General features: G+C 35.2%; 1 protein-coding gene across 1 annotated transcript in view; it reads left to right on the plus strand.

Annotated features, from left to right (window-relative positions):
• Window positions 1-16599, plus strand: part of LOC121429339 (kinesin-associated protein 3) — a 32885-nt gene continuing 16286 nt past the window's right edge. The window contains exons 1-13 of the mRNA XM_041626346.1: window positions 1-172; window positions 5185-5316; window positions 6172-6323; window positions 7301-7365; window positions 7822-7963; window positions 8707-8931; window positions 9373-9462; window positions 10469-10647; window positions 11439-11492; window positions 11948-12056; window positions 12553-12653; window positions 14619-14840; window positions 15928-16093. Coding sequence (XP_041482280.1) covers window positions 141-172; window positions 5185-5316; window positions 6172-6323; window positions 7301-7365; window positions 7822-7963; window positions 8707-8931; window positions 9373-9462; window positions 10469-10647; window positions 11439-11492; window positions 11948-12056; window positions 12553-12653; window positions 14619-14840; window positions 15928-16093 — 1669 coding nt within the window. The 5' untranslated portion in view covers window positions 1-140. The remainder of the gene's footprint in view (window positions 173-5184; window positions 5317-6171; window positions 6324-7300; window positions 7366-7821; window positions 7964-8706; window positions 8932-9372; window positions 9463-10468; window positions 10648-11438; window positions 11493-11947; window positions 12057-12552; window positions 12654-14618; window positions 14841-15927; window positions 16094-16599) is intronic.

Raw genomic sequence — 16599 nt, forward strand, 5'->3', positions numbered from 1 at the left:
CCCACAATTCAACGCGTGCATTCTCTGATAAATCTAAAAAAATCTTGCTGGTCGAGAGAAAATGTGTGTTTTCGTGGAGCATATGTTATTAGACCACTAGAAACGTGTTTTGACTGAACGCTAGGAGAGAAAAGGGGAATATGCAGGCTGAGGATGCAAGATATTTGAAGAGGTTCGTTAGTTTCTTACCAAATATAACTTAAGTAAAACCCTGCAGAACTTTAAGATGGTGTGCGGTTACTGGCATCTCATTACGCCTGAACTGCTGGGGCGGTATGACCCTTCTCCCCGTAAGGTCTTGTCTTCCCGTTGCCGTTGCGTTGGCGTTGCGTTGATGAACATGATGATGTCGATGATGAATGTCTGTGCACCAATTCCAAAATTGGAATGAAGATTTAACATGAATTGCTTTGGCATGTAAAAGCTTCATTCGATATTGTTTATTATAAGTTTTGAAGAGCTAGTATGGCTATGATCATGATTGATGTGTGTCAAAAATTCTCAGCAAAAAATATTTTTTAGTTTACAAAGTTAAAGTCAGACTAAGTTTACTTTGTCTTTAGCTATGCCCATAGGCACTAACTTAGATCGTCATGTGCACAGATATGTGTGATGAGTTGGCCCCAAGTCAAGTGCATATTTTGAGTGGTTCATTTAGTTATGTTTAGCAGCACCCAAGCCAAAAAAGCCAAGGCCAGGGTTCATTAAATCAAGCCATAGAATAGAAGTCGTGTGTTGTGGACACACTTGAAGTGGGATCCCAGCACGCGAGACCCACTAGTTAGAAATCCACTTCCAAATGCGGTACATGGTGCGATGTTAGTATACTAATACTAACCTCGCAATGCGTGTGAGTGGTTTAGCAGTATTGTAGGCAGTTTAGCAGTTTTGAAGGCAGCGTAGCTCAGTCGGTTAGAGCGCATGTTTTGGATAAGATCGTAGATCTCAACGTGAGGGGTTCGAGTCCCGCTGATGCCGAAATGCATCTAACAAAAAAATCTAATGCTATAGCGTTGTGTGTTATCGTGCCTCACCACTGTATTCAGTGCAGACCCTGTGTGAATGCAGTTGGAAAACACTCCGTCCATCGGAAACTTCGGAAAGGACGCAAATGTTGTTCCCGTGTAAAGGAGAGTCATTACCTATGCACGTTAAAACCAATACACTATTCGTCAAAGAGTAGGGGGTTCACCCGGTGTATTGCACCTGCCGGTACCGGTAAGTCAAGTCAATCTTGACGTTCATATGCCATAATAATCAATATAATGATTGTGGGCATTAACGGAATTACAAGACAAGACAAGTATCTTCACATTTTCTGGCAGCCGAGTTGATGGTCTATCAATGTGTTATGTTTCCACGACTCTTCCGGGAAGCTGAACACAGTTCCACGGCTAGGGCTGTATATACAGGGCTCCACACTAACCCATTTTTTCTACTATACTGGTCCAGCCTATTTATGTCGGACCAGTAGATACCCAGTTTTTCAAATTTTTACTGGTCTGAACTTAAAATCTACTGGTCCCAAAAAATAAAGAAAACATTAAAAAAGTTTATTTTTCTAGCCTTTCGTTACCCCCCCCCCCAATAAAATGAAGGAATGAAGGACAAAAAGAAAGCAAGACAGAAAGAAGGAAAGAAAGAAAGAAAGAAATGGAGGAAGGAACAAAGAAAAAGAAAGAATAAAAGAAAGGAAGGAAGAAAGAAAAGGTAAAGAAAGGATGGATGTGAAGGAAGGAAAAACAGAAAGAACTAAAGAAGGAAAGGAAGGAATAAAGGAGGACAAAAATAAGAAAGAAAAGAAAAAAGAAATGAAGGAAAGAAATGAAGAAAGTAATACAGAAAGAAAGAACAAATCCAGAAAGTAGTAAAGGAAAGAAAGAAGAAGCAATAACAAAGAAAGGGTAAAGGAGAGACGGAAAGAATGAAAAAAGAGAGGAAGGAAGGATTGAAAGAAGAAAGGATTAAGGAAGAAATAAAGGAAAGGTAAAATGATAGATAGAAGGAAAGAAATAAAGGAAGGAAGAGAAGGAAGGAAAGCATGTAATACAGAAAGAAAGAACAAATCCAGAAAGTAGTAAAGGAAAGAAAGAAGAAGCAATAACAAAGAAAGGGTAAAGGAGAGATGGAAAGAATGAAATAAGAAAGAGAGGAAGGAAGGATTGAAAGAAGAAAGGAATTAAGGAAGAAATAAAGGAAAGAAATGAAGGAAGGAAGGGAAGGAAGGAAAGCAAGAAATATAAAAAAAAAGAAAATGTAAAAGAATAGATGAAAGGAAGAAAAAAAGACTGAGAGACACAAAAAGGAAGGAATGAAAGAATAAAGGAGAGCCTGGAAGCAGGCAGTCTTAATAAAAAGGGAAGGTAAAAGGATAGATTTAACAAAGGGATAAAGGAAAGAACAAGACAGATAGAAGGAAAGAAGGAATGAAAGAGAGGGCTGAAAGAAGAAATAAAAAAAAGGAAAGGGTAAATAAATGATGGATGGAAGGAAAGAAATAAAGGAAGGAAGAGAAGGAAGGAAAGCATGTAATACAGAAAGAAAGAACAAATCCAGAAAGTAGTAAAGGAAAGAAAGAAGAAGCAATAACAAAGAAAGGGTAAAGGAGAGATGGAAAGAATGAAATAAGAAAGAGAGGAAGGAAGGATTGAAAGAAGAAAGGAATTAAGGAAGAAATAAAGGAAAGAAATGAAGGAAGGAAGGGAAGGAAGGAAAGCAAGAAATATAAAAAAAAAGAAAATGTAAAAGAATAGATGAAAGGAAGAAAAAAAGACTGAGAGACACAAAAAGGAAGGAATGAAAGAATAAAGGAGAGCCTGGAAGCAGGCAGTCTTAATAAAAAGAAAGAAAGAAAGAAACAAAGAAAGTAACGAAGAATAAAGGAAAGAAAAGAGTAAAAAGAAGGAAAGAAAGGAAGAAGAGAAGAGATGAATATAGGATGGATGGACTCAAGAATTAAAGAAAGAAAAATATCCAAAAAAAGAAAGAAAGGAAGGAAGAAAGAAAAGAAAGAAAGAAAAAGAAAGAAAGAAAGAAAGAAAGAGAAAAAAATAAATCTAGAAAAATATTTTTCAAAAAAGGATAGAAAGAAGAAAGAACGAATTAAAGAAAAAGAGGGAAAATAAAAAAGAAAGACAGTAACAAACAAAATGAAAGAGAGGGAAGAAACAAAGAAAGATTGAAAAGAAAGAAGGAAAGAAAGATAGGACGAAAACAGAGGAAGAAAGCTAAAACTATCATAAATAATTTATCAGCTTCTTTTTGGCTCAATTAAAATAGCTACGAAAGAAAGTCAGAAACCAAGTGTATCAACACACATAAAAGCATACATGTATGTGGGGCTAATATGTATTCAGACGATATCACCCGAAACCCGATCTGTTTGAACCAAACAGAAGTGAAAATTTCTCCTTTTACTGCTTACAAATGACAGAGTTACTCCAATTTTTAGGAAATATGGACATTACAAGAGCCTTTCATGAGTATGAACCGTGAATTTTGACAGTTCTGAGAGATTTCTTCCAGAGTTTTAATAGCCAAGCTTCGTTCGCGCAGCCAGTAGAGAATTTACCATGTGGGTTGTGTGTGGCTGGCTACATGTATTTGTAGTAACACTTATGTGCGATTCATTCTGTGTGTATTCTGTGTGTGAATGACAGAATTTATCGGGGGAAATGGTTTGCAGTGAATTTGACCATTTCTGGGAAAGTTATAGGCCCAACAATGGTTTTTATTACTGGTCATGTAGGACCCTTAAAATCTTGCTATTTTTGGAAAAATTACTGGCCCGACAATGATATTTTTTACTGGTCAAGTTGGACCAGTAAATCTTCCTATTTCTGAAAATGTACTGGACCGACAGCGATTTTTACCGGTCTGGGACCGTCGGACCGCCGCTAGTGTCGAGCCCTGGTATATATTCCTATTTTTGGCCACTAGCCTATAGTAATTAGTGTACAGTGAGGTACCATTTCTTCTATGTATTTTTGGGGGCACATAAACATGATCTATTTTGCTAAGTACTTTTTCAGCAGATATAGGGAAGTAATTTTTATTATGTTGGGACTTGCAAAGACATTCTACCAGTAGATTCTTAGACTAAGTGAGGAAAGAAACAAAGACTTCAAACTCAAACGCACACTGACATAGATCACAGTCCAACCTTTTTTTTTTAAATTGAAAAAAAATACCCAAAGGCCAAGCTAAACACGACAGTCTAATACTTATTCTTTGTGAGTTTTGATGAGGGAGAGTGGGAGACTAAGACAAGTGTTGGGTTTTTGCATGTAATGTCTGACTGAAATATACAATTTTCACCATTTTCTTTCTTTCAGATTTTTTATGAATTCATCCATTGCAAATTTTGATATTGTGGTTGTTGCATACATGTAGGCCTGTCTGCTTTGAATTGTGCAGACAAGGAAAGGGGCACTATACTAACATAAAGGGCACCGCGCCATGTATGAAAGGTGATATGACAGTTGCTCCGGGCGTTATTTCATCTAAGATATAGGGTTGCAACAGGGTTTCATGTTAGGTTTAAGATAAGGTATAGTGTTAAATCCAGAGTTGAAGTTGGTCATTCCATTAGTGTGTGGAATCTACAGCAGAGCAATTGTTGCTGGAGGAGATATCATTGAACTGATATGAAGGGGCCCTCACATACATGTCTGTGCACCTTAAATTGACTTATTATTGTTAACATGAAATTCTTCAAAATTCTACAAAAGTTTCATCTCATAATGATATTGTTTTTGGTTTTTTACAAGAGAAGAGGGCAGGCATCTTATCAAATTTGAGCAGAATGATTATAGATTTACAGATGAATTTCTTGCCATGTTAGAGCAATTTCCTTTTCTGTTTTATGTCCCTGTCCAAGTGAAAACTTGAAGTATTGCTCTTTGAAATTTTGGCCCTTTATTAGGAATGTTTGGCAAAACTTTTTGCTATGTTAGCTGCAATCTTATTGTAATGAAAAACAGAAGTGTACCTTGTGTTGCCAGTGCTTCATTGCCTATCTGACGTAATGTCATTTGTAAGCTTATAGAAGAAGACTTGAAGCAAAATAACTGCCAGTTAGACTGAGAGTAGAAAATATTAATGGGATAGTCATTGTGTTGGTTTTGATTTCACGATGTGCCACTTTATTGCATTCTTATTGTTTTATTTTGATTGTAACTGCAGGAAGGTGAAAGGAGGTAGTATCGATGTTCACCCGACTGAAAAGGCCCTTGTTGTCAATTATGAGCTGGAAGCAACCATCTTGGGTGAGATGGGGGACCCCATGCTTGGGGAAAGAAAAGAATGCCAAAAGATGTGAGTATTTTTTGTGTGAACCATTACTTGCTCTGCCTGGGGGTTTCATGAATGATTTAAGAAGTTCATAAATTAGAAACTACTGGCATGTGAACTTGAAGTGCAGATAGTGCCTGAAACAGGATTTCCCAATATTTTCCTGATTTTTGACAGGAAAGTATGACTGCATTTCAAATTTACATAATTTCCCATGGAAATCGCAGCAGGAAAGGTATTATGCATTAAAAACTAACTAAATAAATATGTCTACATATATCTCTATTGATTCTTTACAATTTAGGTGGTGATGTTTATTGAAAGTTACATTTAGCTTTCCATATATATTATTTCATTAAAATGTAATGTGCTCCATACATACAACTTCTAAAGTGTTGTACAGAGTCAAAATTATACCTGCAATTGTCTGTACACCCCTTTGCTGATATGGGTGTTTAAATTTAAAATGAGAATAGAAACCAAAATATTTTGGAAAATTTCAATTTTCTCTCATGAGATAAAATCATGAATTATTGTAAATAAATTAATATGATTTAAAAAAATGCCAAAAATTGTGGTAGGCCTATAGCCCTATAGTACCATTATTGTATGTTGAATTTCATTGCTTATAAATTTCAAGATATACTTCTCTCTTTATTATTGTGTCACTTGTCAAGGAGAAGAACTCCTTCATGTAATGTAGGAGAAGCAGAAAGGGGTATTTCAACCCAACCTTGTTTCATTTAAAGATTTTTAATGTGTGTTTTAAATACCTTTTGAAAATTTTGATGTGTACATTGAAATTGCGTTTTTAAAACTGATTAGAAAGGTAATGAATGTCAAAACTTCATTGTATATTTGCCATTTGTTCTCATACAGAATTCGACTGAGAAGTTTAAATTCCACCACAGATATAGCTGCCCTTGCAAGGGAAGTTGTTGAGAAATGCAAGCTCATCCACCCATCCAAACTGCCAGAAGTAGAACAACTCCTATATTACCTTCAGAATAGGAAGGAAACAACACAAAAAGGTAGTTTGTTTGTATTTTTTGTTGTCAAGGGTGCTGGATTAAAGTTCCCTCTGTGAGTTTTTCAGTTGCACCTTGTAGGGCCCCATGGTACTGTTGTACACTGGAGTACCATGTTTTGAAATGCCATCTTCTGTTCAGCCGAAGTACAACCTAGTAACGCTGAACTATCAGGAACATTGCTGGTACTAGTAATGTACATGTAAACAGCGAGTCTGAGCAAGCATACATATTCTGCATGTGTACATTGTTGTCGTACTGCACTATTAACAGTGTTATCAATGTTTCCCCATAGTAAAGCAGGAAAGAATAATTTCACACCTTTTGGGAAGCAATGATACAGCCTCAAAAAATTGCATTTATTAAATAAAGATATTTATTTGGTGCCCGAGGGTACCAAACAGTGCATTACATATGCAGACTTTTTCTTATAAATAGTCATGGTCCCAAATGTGTTTACCTGTGTTGGCTATCTGCGATGTTCTTTCTATTCAGCTATGTAGATTTCATGATTTCACATGGTAAGGTTTCACATACTAGTTCTAAAATATAAGGGCCCATATTCTGAAGCTTGGTTTAACTTAGACCATAGTCTAACTCTGTGCTAAAATTATTGAAAGCCAAAAATGTCAGCATTTTCCTTACATTGTATATTTGTTATGTTTATTGTGCTCTTTCCTTACTCAAGAATGGTGAAGAAAGCTATTTCATTTATCCTTCTGCAACATTTAAGGATGATTTGAAAGAAAAATGAGCTGATACATTGAAATTCTACTGTTAGAGATATATGCCACTATTGGCTATTCATAATTAAACAACTTTTAAAATTAAACCTGACTTCAGAATACTGGCCACTATGTTAACATCTACAAGATATGTTGTTATTAGAACTTGATATTAAAGATTTTCCCCTGAAATGATTATTTGCTGCGACTTCTCGATTTTAAATCGAATGTACCGTTTTCTTTATCATCATACAGCTGGTGCTAAGAAGGGAGAACTCACAGGTAAATTGAAGGATCCCCCACCATATGAAGGCACAGAGGTAGGTATATACTACTCAACAATATATGGGCCTGAATTCACAAAGATGTCCAATGCTGATGCTCCCTTTTGTCTCAGTGCGCCAAATTGATCCCTGTTGCCGTGGTTATCCATGCTATTTTATTCATGAGTCCACTCTTTTAAATTAATGAGTCCACTCTTCAAACAGTGGACTCATGAGTAAAATGGCGTACTTAACCATGGCAGCAGGCATCAATTAGGTGCACTGTGACAAAGGCGCGCATCAGCACAAGACATTTTTTATATACGAGGGATATACGAGGGAAATAAGCGTAATTTATACAGAAAATCTGCTTAAACCATGGATTCAACCGATGGTTTTCAAAACCGCCTTTGTGAATTCGGGCCATGATCTCTCTAACCACTGCATAGACCTTTGCTTGTAAGAAATAGTATAAATGGAATCTAAACATAATGTCTTCTTTTTTTTCTTAAGTTGAATGAGGTTGCCAACATCAACGACATAGAGGATTACATTGAGCTGCTCTACGAAGACAATCCTGAGAAGGTCAGAGGAACAGCTCTTCTTCTACAGCTGGCAAGAAACCCAGACAACTTAGAAGAACTCCAGTCAAATGGTACGGTATTCCATCTCTATAAAGCACTTTGTTGTTACTCTGGTCATTGCAGTAAATTTCAATAAATAGCCAGTGTTAATCATCAAAGGGATGGTCCAGGCTGGTGATATTTATATCTCAATAAATAGAGTAAATTCACAGAGCAAAGTGCTGAAAATTTGATCAAAATCGGATGAGAAATAACGAAGTTATTGAATTTTAAAGATTTGCATTATACTGCTGAAACAGTTCTTGGCATGTCTTCATGAATATTCATTAGGTTGGCTGATGATGTCATATCCCCACGTGTTCTTTTGAATTTTATAATATGAAATTAAGTTTATTAAAAAATTTTCTTAACAAGAACTAAAACATTAGGATTGACAACTGATTAAGTGCATTAGTTATTTTAGACACATTATTTACACATGTATGAAAAATTAAACAATTATGATTTCTTGTAATAACATAAGAAAAAGGAAAGTGGGGATGTGACATCATCAGCCCACCTAATGAATATTCATGACGATGTGCATATAACTTTTTTCACAAAATATTGATAAACCTTAGAATTCAATGACTTTAGTATTTGATATCTGATTTCAATGAAATTTGCAGCATTTTGCTCTGTAATTTTTACTCTATTTATTAATATATAAACATTTTCAGCCCGGAACATCCCTTTAATTATTTGCTTCATTAAATGCCGCCTGATGCTTAAGAGTTGTTAAAAATTGTCATGTCTATCTATCTCCTTTTCTCAGAAACTGTGCTTGGTGCACTTGCCAGGGTCCTGCGTGAAGAATGGAAGCACAGCGTGGAGCTCGCCACCAACATCATCTACATCTTCTTCTGCTTCTCCAGCTTCAGTCAGTTCCACAGCATCGTGGCTCACTTCAAGATTGGCGCCCTTGTCATGGGTGTGGTCGAGCACGAGCTCAAGAAGCATGTTTCTTGGAACGAGGAACTCGTCAAGAAGAAGAAGGCTGATATCCTTTAAGAAATGATTGTAGAATAATCCCTTATTTCCATAGTCATACCAGGGAAACTTACTCCAGACCGACCAAATCTATTAACATTATTTCTAATGACATACCATAGGCCGGTTTGGAGTCGGTCTCATCAGTCTGACTGCAGCCTTTACAGCGCCACTAAATATAAATTTTGAGTGAGTGTTAAGTGTTTATGTTTTTCATAACCATATTTGATTATACTGAAGTCTTAGAAAGAATGCAAGGCATTTATAGACACATTTTCTCTTTGTACTTTTTTTTATTCTATAGAACTAATTTAGAATTTAAGGTTCTTATGAATATATTTTCTTTTACACTAGTTTTTATTCCTGTTTCTAAATACAGAGCTTATTTTATTTATTTTTTTGGTCTCGATTTGATTAAATATACACCTTTATTCCTTGACTTCACATGCACCTGATGAAAACCCAGCCAGCAAGAGAGACTATGAAAAGAGCACCAAGAAATATCATGGGCTCTTGAAGAAACAAGAACAACTCTTAAGAGGTCAGTCTGGTGTTTTTTTTTTTTTTTTATCTCTGCTGATTATTACTTCTCAGTTGAGGAAAATAAGAAAAATGGTGAAAAATTAATATGATTTGAGAATCTTAAAGTTAAAATATATTATTTTAGATCTAATGACAACCCATGAAACACCATTAGAACCCCCTGAAGTTGTAGTTAGCAGGGGTATTCCCCACATGTTGCTTTCTGTAGTCGGGAAGGTTGTGCATGCAAAAGGCGCTTCTAGAGATGGGGCCAACTTTAGAGATGCGACCTGGGCCCCGTCTTACAAAGAGTTACAATTGATTGGATCAATCGTAACTATGGAAATCCATCAGTGTCATATTTTTTTCTATAGGAGATTGGCACAATGTCCTTTGTAAATAAAGAGAAACACAGTGAGTTTTCAAGAAAATAATGAATGCATGAATATACATCGAAGTTAGAAAACATTTTGAACAAACATGCATATTGCATTTTGACGTTACTGGCCGTCCATAGTTGCAATTGTTTGGATCAATCGTAATTCCTTGTTATAGGGACCCCGATGAGACTACTCTGTCCATACATGACTGATTCTTGGAAAGAAAGATTCTTTGTATTCAGACAATAGTTGAGGTTAATTAACAAATTCGATCAATGAAAAATTTACCTCTCCCTGACTTCTGCCATCATCCTGTGCATCCCCTGTACAAGCAATTTGCCTTTCTTTTCTTGCAACCATCTTGTGGGTTGTCTTGGATAAGTTACTGCTAAAATATGCTTAAATTCTACATTTATGTGTTTAATTATGCTCTCAATTATTAATGTTATTAATCGCCTAACTTTTTGAGATGATGTAATCCTCTAGTCCTTTGTTCAATCACTTAGCTTTCTGAGATCTTATCCTCTAGTCCCTTTTCATTTAGGCAAAATTATCTTGCATCCATTGCTTTTCATCTTCCTTCTTAATGCAATCCATGACATTTCTCATAACTTTTAATACTCCCCTCTCCTTTCCTTTATGCAGTATCTTTCTACCTGTTACTCAACCTGTCAGAGGACCCGAAGGTGGAGATGAAGATGAAGAATAAGAACATCATCCGTCTCCTCATCAAGACATTGGAGAGGGATAATGCTGAGCTTCTCATCCTAGTTGTCTCTTTCCTCAAGAAACTTAGCATTTATGTGGAGAACAAGAATGAAATGGTAATTTATTTTCATTTCATCATTAATCCATTATATAGAACACCGTTAACTGGGTTTGAAGCCAGGCATGTACGTGTATATTAAAGGAAAGTACATGTATATGATGAGGATGAAAACAAGTAGGAATGGTTTGTGTTCAGGTGGGTGTTTCATAAAGCTGTTCGTAAGTTAAGAGTGACTTTAAGAACGACTGGGGATCCTTTCTTGTGGTAAATTATATTCGCCATTAAATGTTCATTGGTGATTATTTAGCGTGTAAGAAAGGTTCACCAGTCGTTCTTAAAGTCGCTCTTAACGTACAAACAGCTTTTTGAAACACCTACCAAGCTTTGGAGAGAAGAAGAATACAACATAAACACCCTCGTGTCTTTATATGAGTCAGAGTTTATGCCTAGTATGACAGCCAATCCTTGACATTTGAAAAACGGTGATCGATTTGAATTCCATACATAAATGCTAGCAGGATTTAATGAACCATGTACAGTAAATGTAATGAATTATGTTACTGATCTTTCTCTTGGCTCAGTGGTAGAGTGTCCAGCTCATGAACGGGTCATGGGTTCAATTCCTGGCCGCATCATGCCAAAATTTTGTTTAAATAGAACCTACTGCCAGCTAGCCTGGTGCATAGTATATTAGAATGGAGAAAAGTAATAATGACATGTTATGCCAGGCATGCTTGGACGACCAGCTAAAAGTTTATGTTGCTTACTTAGATGAATATAAGATGTTATTGACTAATGTATGATAATTTGCTATTTCTGTGTGTTTATTTTGAATTTATAATACAGGCTGAACAACAAATCATTGAGAAGTTAGCAAAGCTGGTACCATGTGACCATGAGGTGAGAAAACCATTGATGAATTCATTGCATTGATTAAGGAATTATTTTCATTATTTCAGTTTGTTCCACCCTTCTTTTGTTAAACAAGAGAGAAAAATAGCATATATTTAGACTGCTAACATGCATTTCTGTTATATATTTTTTATGAATCTGTGACTAGACCAATTTATTGTTAGTCTCTGTCTTACATGGCTCCCAAATGTTTGCAGACATATTAGACTCTGAGGTGTTACGCTTTATTAATTCTGGTATGGTCACAGCCAAAGTCTTTCCATCTCTTCTTAATTATCTTACTCCTGTTAGTGATTCACTTTAGTCACTTGAAATTCAATTGATTGGCTTGCATGAATTTATAAAATAAATTTATATTAGATTGAATGCATTACAGCTCTAGATGTATTGAATTGTAGCCTTCATTGTGTATTTCACATGATTATGTATCTTATTGTTTGCAGGATCTCCTGAACATCACATTGAGATTACTACTCAACCTTTCATTTGATACTGATTTAAGAGGGAAGATGATCAAACTGGGAATGCTACCAAAGTTTGTGGAACTTCTAGGTGAGCAATCATGTGACTTAGTCATGTGACATAGTGTGTGATTTGAATCAAGAGTCTTTAGTTGGTGGCCTGCAAAACAAGGTTGCCATGTCCTGTTGCCCTTTGTCTATTTCTGTGTATTTCCTTTACATCAAGATAGTTGTAATGACCAAACATGACTTAATTTGACGGAAAATGTTTAGGGTGAATATTCAATTACCATTGTAGTAGTTTAAAACAAGATCACAAATTTCTTTCTCCTAAATTTCTGACTTTTATCTAGTTCTTTTTATAAAGAGAGAAGGAAAAACAAAAACATGCATCTTTTATTATTTTACTTTAAAACTGTTATGATATTGACAGTCAGTATAATCATGTGGAATTCAGTCTTTTAATCATAACCCTTCATTTTCTTCACAGCTTTGTGCACTATTTGTGTATTAAGTGAATAATTCTGTCACAATTTACATGTTTTTTCTTGTAATATTGATTCCCTTTTTCGTTTGTTTTCTCCTAGCCAATGACAATCATAAATTAGTGGTATTATGTGTGCTGTACCATGTAAGTCAAGATGACAAGGCCAAGTCAATGTTCACATATACAGATTGTATACCTATGGTAAGAAAAAATATTAAATCTTCTCTGATCGCATCTCTTTGGGGTATTCACATTACAAGAAGCATGTAATTAATTGATAATATATTAATTATCATGACTAAATGCATTTAGTTATACCAATATTTAAATAATTATTTTTCATTCTTTGTGTTTGGTAGTTCCAAGAAGACCATGGAATTATAAGATTTTGAGATTGTAACAAACATGTAGAGATCTTAAAAGATTTAATACATTCCAGGTTGATTGAATTTGATTTAGACTTCATGATGCACCTGAATGTGCAGATGTTGATACTTTGTACCTTCTTCAAACACCTCATATGTTAGTTAATAATTTGCAAAAAAGTAGTTCATGAGAGTTCTTGAAGTTTGGCTTCATCCCAATTGGAATATATATTTATTGGAAAATAAATGCATGTTTCCTTTTATCTAGATGTCTGATACACTACCAACAGTGTTTGCAATCCATTTTGTTAATTTGTCCTCTATGCATTTTCCTTTAATTTTTGGTAGTCCTAAGTTTTAAAAGTTTTATTATATATTTTTGTCTCACCTGCGAAGCAAAGTGAGACTATAGGCGCCGCTTTTCCGACGGCGGCGGCGGCGTCAACATCAAATCTTAACCTGAGGTTAAGTTTTTGAAATGACATCATAACTTAGAAAGTATATAGACCTAGTTAATAAAACTTGGCCATAAGGTTAATCAAGTATTACTGAACGTCCTATTAGAGTTTCATGTCACATGACCAAGGTCAAAGGTCATTTAGGGTCAATGAACTTAGACCATGTTGGAGGAATCAACATCGAAATCTTAACCTGAGGTTAAGTTTTTGAAATGTCATCATAACTTAGAAAATATATGGACCTAGTTCATGAAACTTAGACATAAGGTTGATCAAGTATCACTGAACATCCTGCATGAGTTTCACGTCACATGACCAAGGTCAAAGGTCATTTAGGGTCAATGAACTTTGGCCGAATCAGGGATATCTGTTGAATTCCCATCATAACTTTGAAAGTTTATGGATCTGATTCATGAAACTTGGACATAATAGTAATCAAGCATCACTGAACATTTTGTGCAAGTTTCAGGTCACATGATCAAGGTCAAAGGTCATTTAGGGTCAATGAACTTTGGCCGAATTGGGGATATCTGTTGAATTCCCATCATAACTTTGAAAGTTTATGGATCTGATTCATGAAACTTGGACATAATAGTAATCAAGCATCACTGAACATTTTGTGCAAGTTTCAGGTCTCATGATTAAGGTCATTTAGGGTCAATGAACTTTGGCCGAATCGGGGGTATCTGTTGAATTACCATCATAACTTTGAAAGTTTATTGGTCTAGTTCATTAAACTTGGACATTAGAGTAATCAAGTATCACTGAACATCCTGTGCATGTTTCAGGTCACATGTCCAAGGTCAAAGGTCAATGAACTTTAGCCGAATTGGGTGTATCTGTTGAATTACCATCATAACTTTGAAAGTTTATGGATCTGATTCATGAAACTTGTACATAAGAGTAATCAAGTATCACTGAACATCCTGTTCGAGTTTAAGGTCACATGATCAAGGTCAAAGGTCATGTAAGGTCAAGGAACTTTGGCCATGTTGGGGTTTTTTGTTGAATAACCATCATATCTCTGTAAGTTTATTGGTCTAGTTCATAAAAAGAGGACATAAGAGTAACCATGTATCACTGAACATCTTGTGCGAGTTAGAGTAGTATGCAAAGTCAGCACTGCTGCTATATTGAACCGCGTGATGCAGGTGAGACGGCTAGAGGCATTCCACTTGTTTTTGTATTTTGCTGACGTGTTCTTGTACTTATTTTGTCTATGTATCCAGTGCTTAGAAACAATCCATATTAAGCGCTTTATGAATGTTTATTATTATTTTTCTTCTTATTTCATCTCTGTCAGGAAATTACGTATGTATTCTTTTTGTCTTGCTGATGTATAGATAATGAAGATGATGCTAGAATCACCCACCGACAGACTTGAGATTGAGCTGGTAGCCCTCGGGATCAACCTGGCCTGTAACAAACACAACGCACAGCTCATCTGTGAGGGGAATGGTCTCAGGTTACTAATGAGAAGAGCTCTAAAGTTTAGAGATCCATTGCTACTCAAGATGATCAGAAATATATCGCAGCATGATGGACCATCAAAAACACAATTTATTGTAAGTGTGGTAGTGGATCGTATTACCGAAAACTTTTCTTGAAGTCAATCATATCAAACACATTCTCATAAAATCCACCAATCTTTCACCATAAATACACAATTACCTACAAAATGTAAATATGTAAAAAATTTCGCCGAAATCGTTTTTCCTTTTTATGATATTAGCTTCCAATCGGACCCCTCTATGCATGTGAAATATTTTGGTCACTTGAAAAAGGTATCGTATTATGAACGTGTGTTTTCTATGGGAAAAGTTGAGAAAACGACAAAATCACTGATGAGCTATTTTGACCATATTTTGTTATTTTAAGAATATTAAGACTTTGAAAATGTGGTTTTGACCATTTTTCATTATTTTTCTATTCAAGTTCTCTTTGGAAGGATGTTGCAAAATTTAGAGCGTGTGAAAGTATTTTCTGATAAGTATGATGCGCACGTTCGGTAATACAAGGCCGATCGATAATACAATCACTCACTATATAACAATTTATATTATCCTAGGTAGAGTAGGCACTTATATATTGGTGTGCAATAATACATTTTCTAAACGTTTTGTTTCGTATCCCATGTAAGTATTTTGATCTGCTTTCCATTTGGTATGAAACCATGGACCTGGTCTCATTAGCCCGTATTCTGTACTCAGGTTTAACTTAGACCGTGGTCTAATTCTGTGCTAAAATTGTGGGATGCCACCTTGTCAAAATCTGTTCACATGGTATATTTCTTATGTTTTCCTAATTCTTTAATGGTCAAGAAAATTATCTTATTTATTCTTCCCAGACAGTTGAGGATAATTTGAGAGTCAAATGAACTGATACTATGAGCCTCTACTGTTAGAGATTTATGTCACAATTGGCAATCAGTTGTTAATCAAATTTTAGCCCAGAGTTTAAATTAAACCCAACTTCAGAAAACAGACATTTATGTATATATTTGTTTGCTACATTATCAGAGTGTTGAACTAGAAGAAAGACATGATTGAATGTAATTGTATAAGCTGCGAGGACCATGCTGATGATTATAGCATTGTCTAGTGTTCCTTGTTCATGTCCTGATTGCTTTTTCTTTTGCAACCGTTATCCTAGGAATACATCTCTGATGTTGCCCGTATCATCAAGGAGTCTAATGATGAGGAGCTAGTTGTTGAAGCTCTGGGTATCATGGCTAATCTTACTATCCCAGACCTAGACTATGAGATGATCATCAATGAATTTGGTCTTGTCCCCTGGATCAAAGAAAAATTAGAACCAGGTATTACTCATTATTTATTTTTTTTGTTAATATAGAGATATTACTCAATTTATTTCTTTCTTTTCATCGTTTTGTAAGATATTCATAATATTAGCAATATTTTGTTGATAAATGTTGTAACAACTTATTTTTTTAGTTTTACTGACTTAATGCTCTTTTTATCAGCTTTGATTAGTATTTGTAACCTTTGATTTTAGATGAATATGGATTCAAGAATAATTGCATTGTCATAATCTTATAAATTCAGATGAAAATTGTAGAAGTTTGAAAACAACGGAAAACCCATGGGATATCAATATTACTTAAAAGAAACCCCAAAACATCCCAGATAATTTGGGAAATTAAATTAAGTACAAGCATTTTTTTCTTGAAAAACATTACATTTGTCAAGTTATTTTCTATTGCAATGCTGAGGTTGATTGAAAATTGTGGTATATTTTGGGAGAATCCTTTAGTCCGATTTGTACAAAAATTTGTTTTCATTTACTCCATCTCATCTTTATATT

The sequence above is a fragment of the Lytechinus variegatus genome, chromosome 15 (genome assembly GCF_018143015.1).
Source record: "Lytechinus variegatus isolate NC3 chromosome 15, Lvar_3.0, whole genome shotgun sequence".
NCBI classification, from domain to species: domain Eukaryota; kingdom Metazoa; phylum Echinodermata; class Echinoidea; order Temnopleuroida; family Toxopneustidae; genus Lytechinus; species Lytechinus variegatus.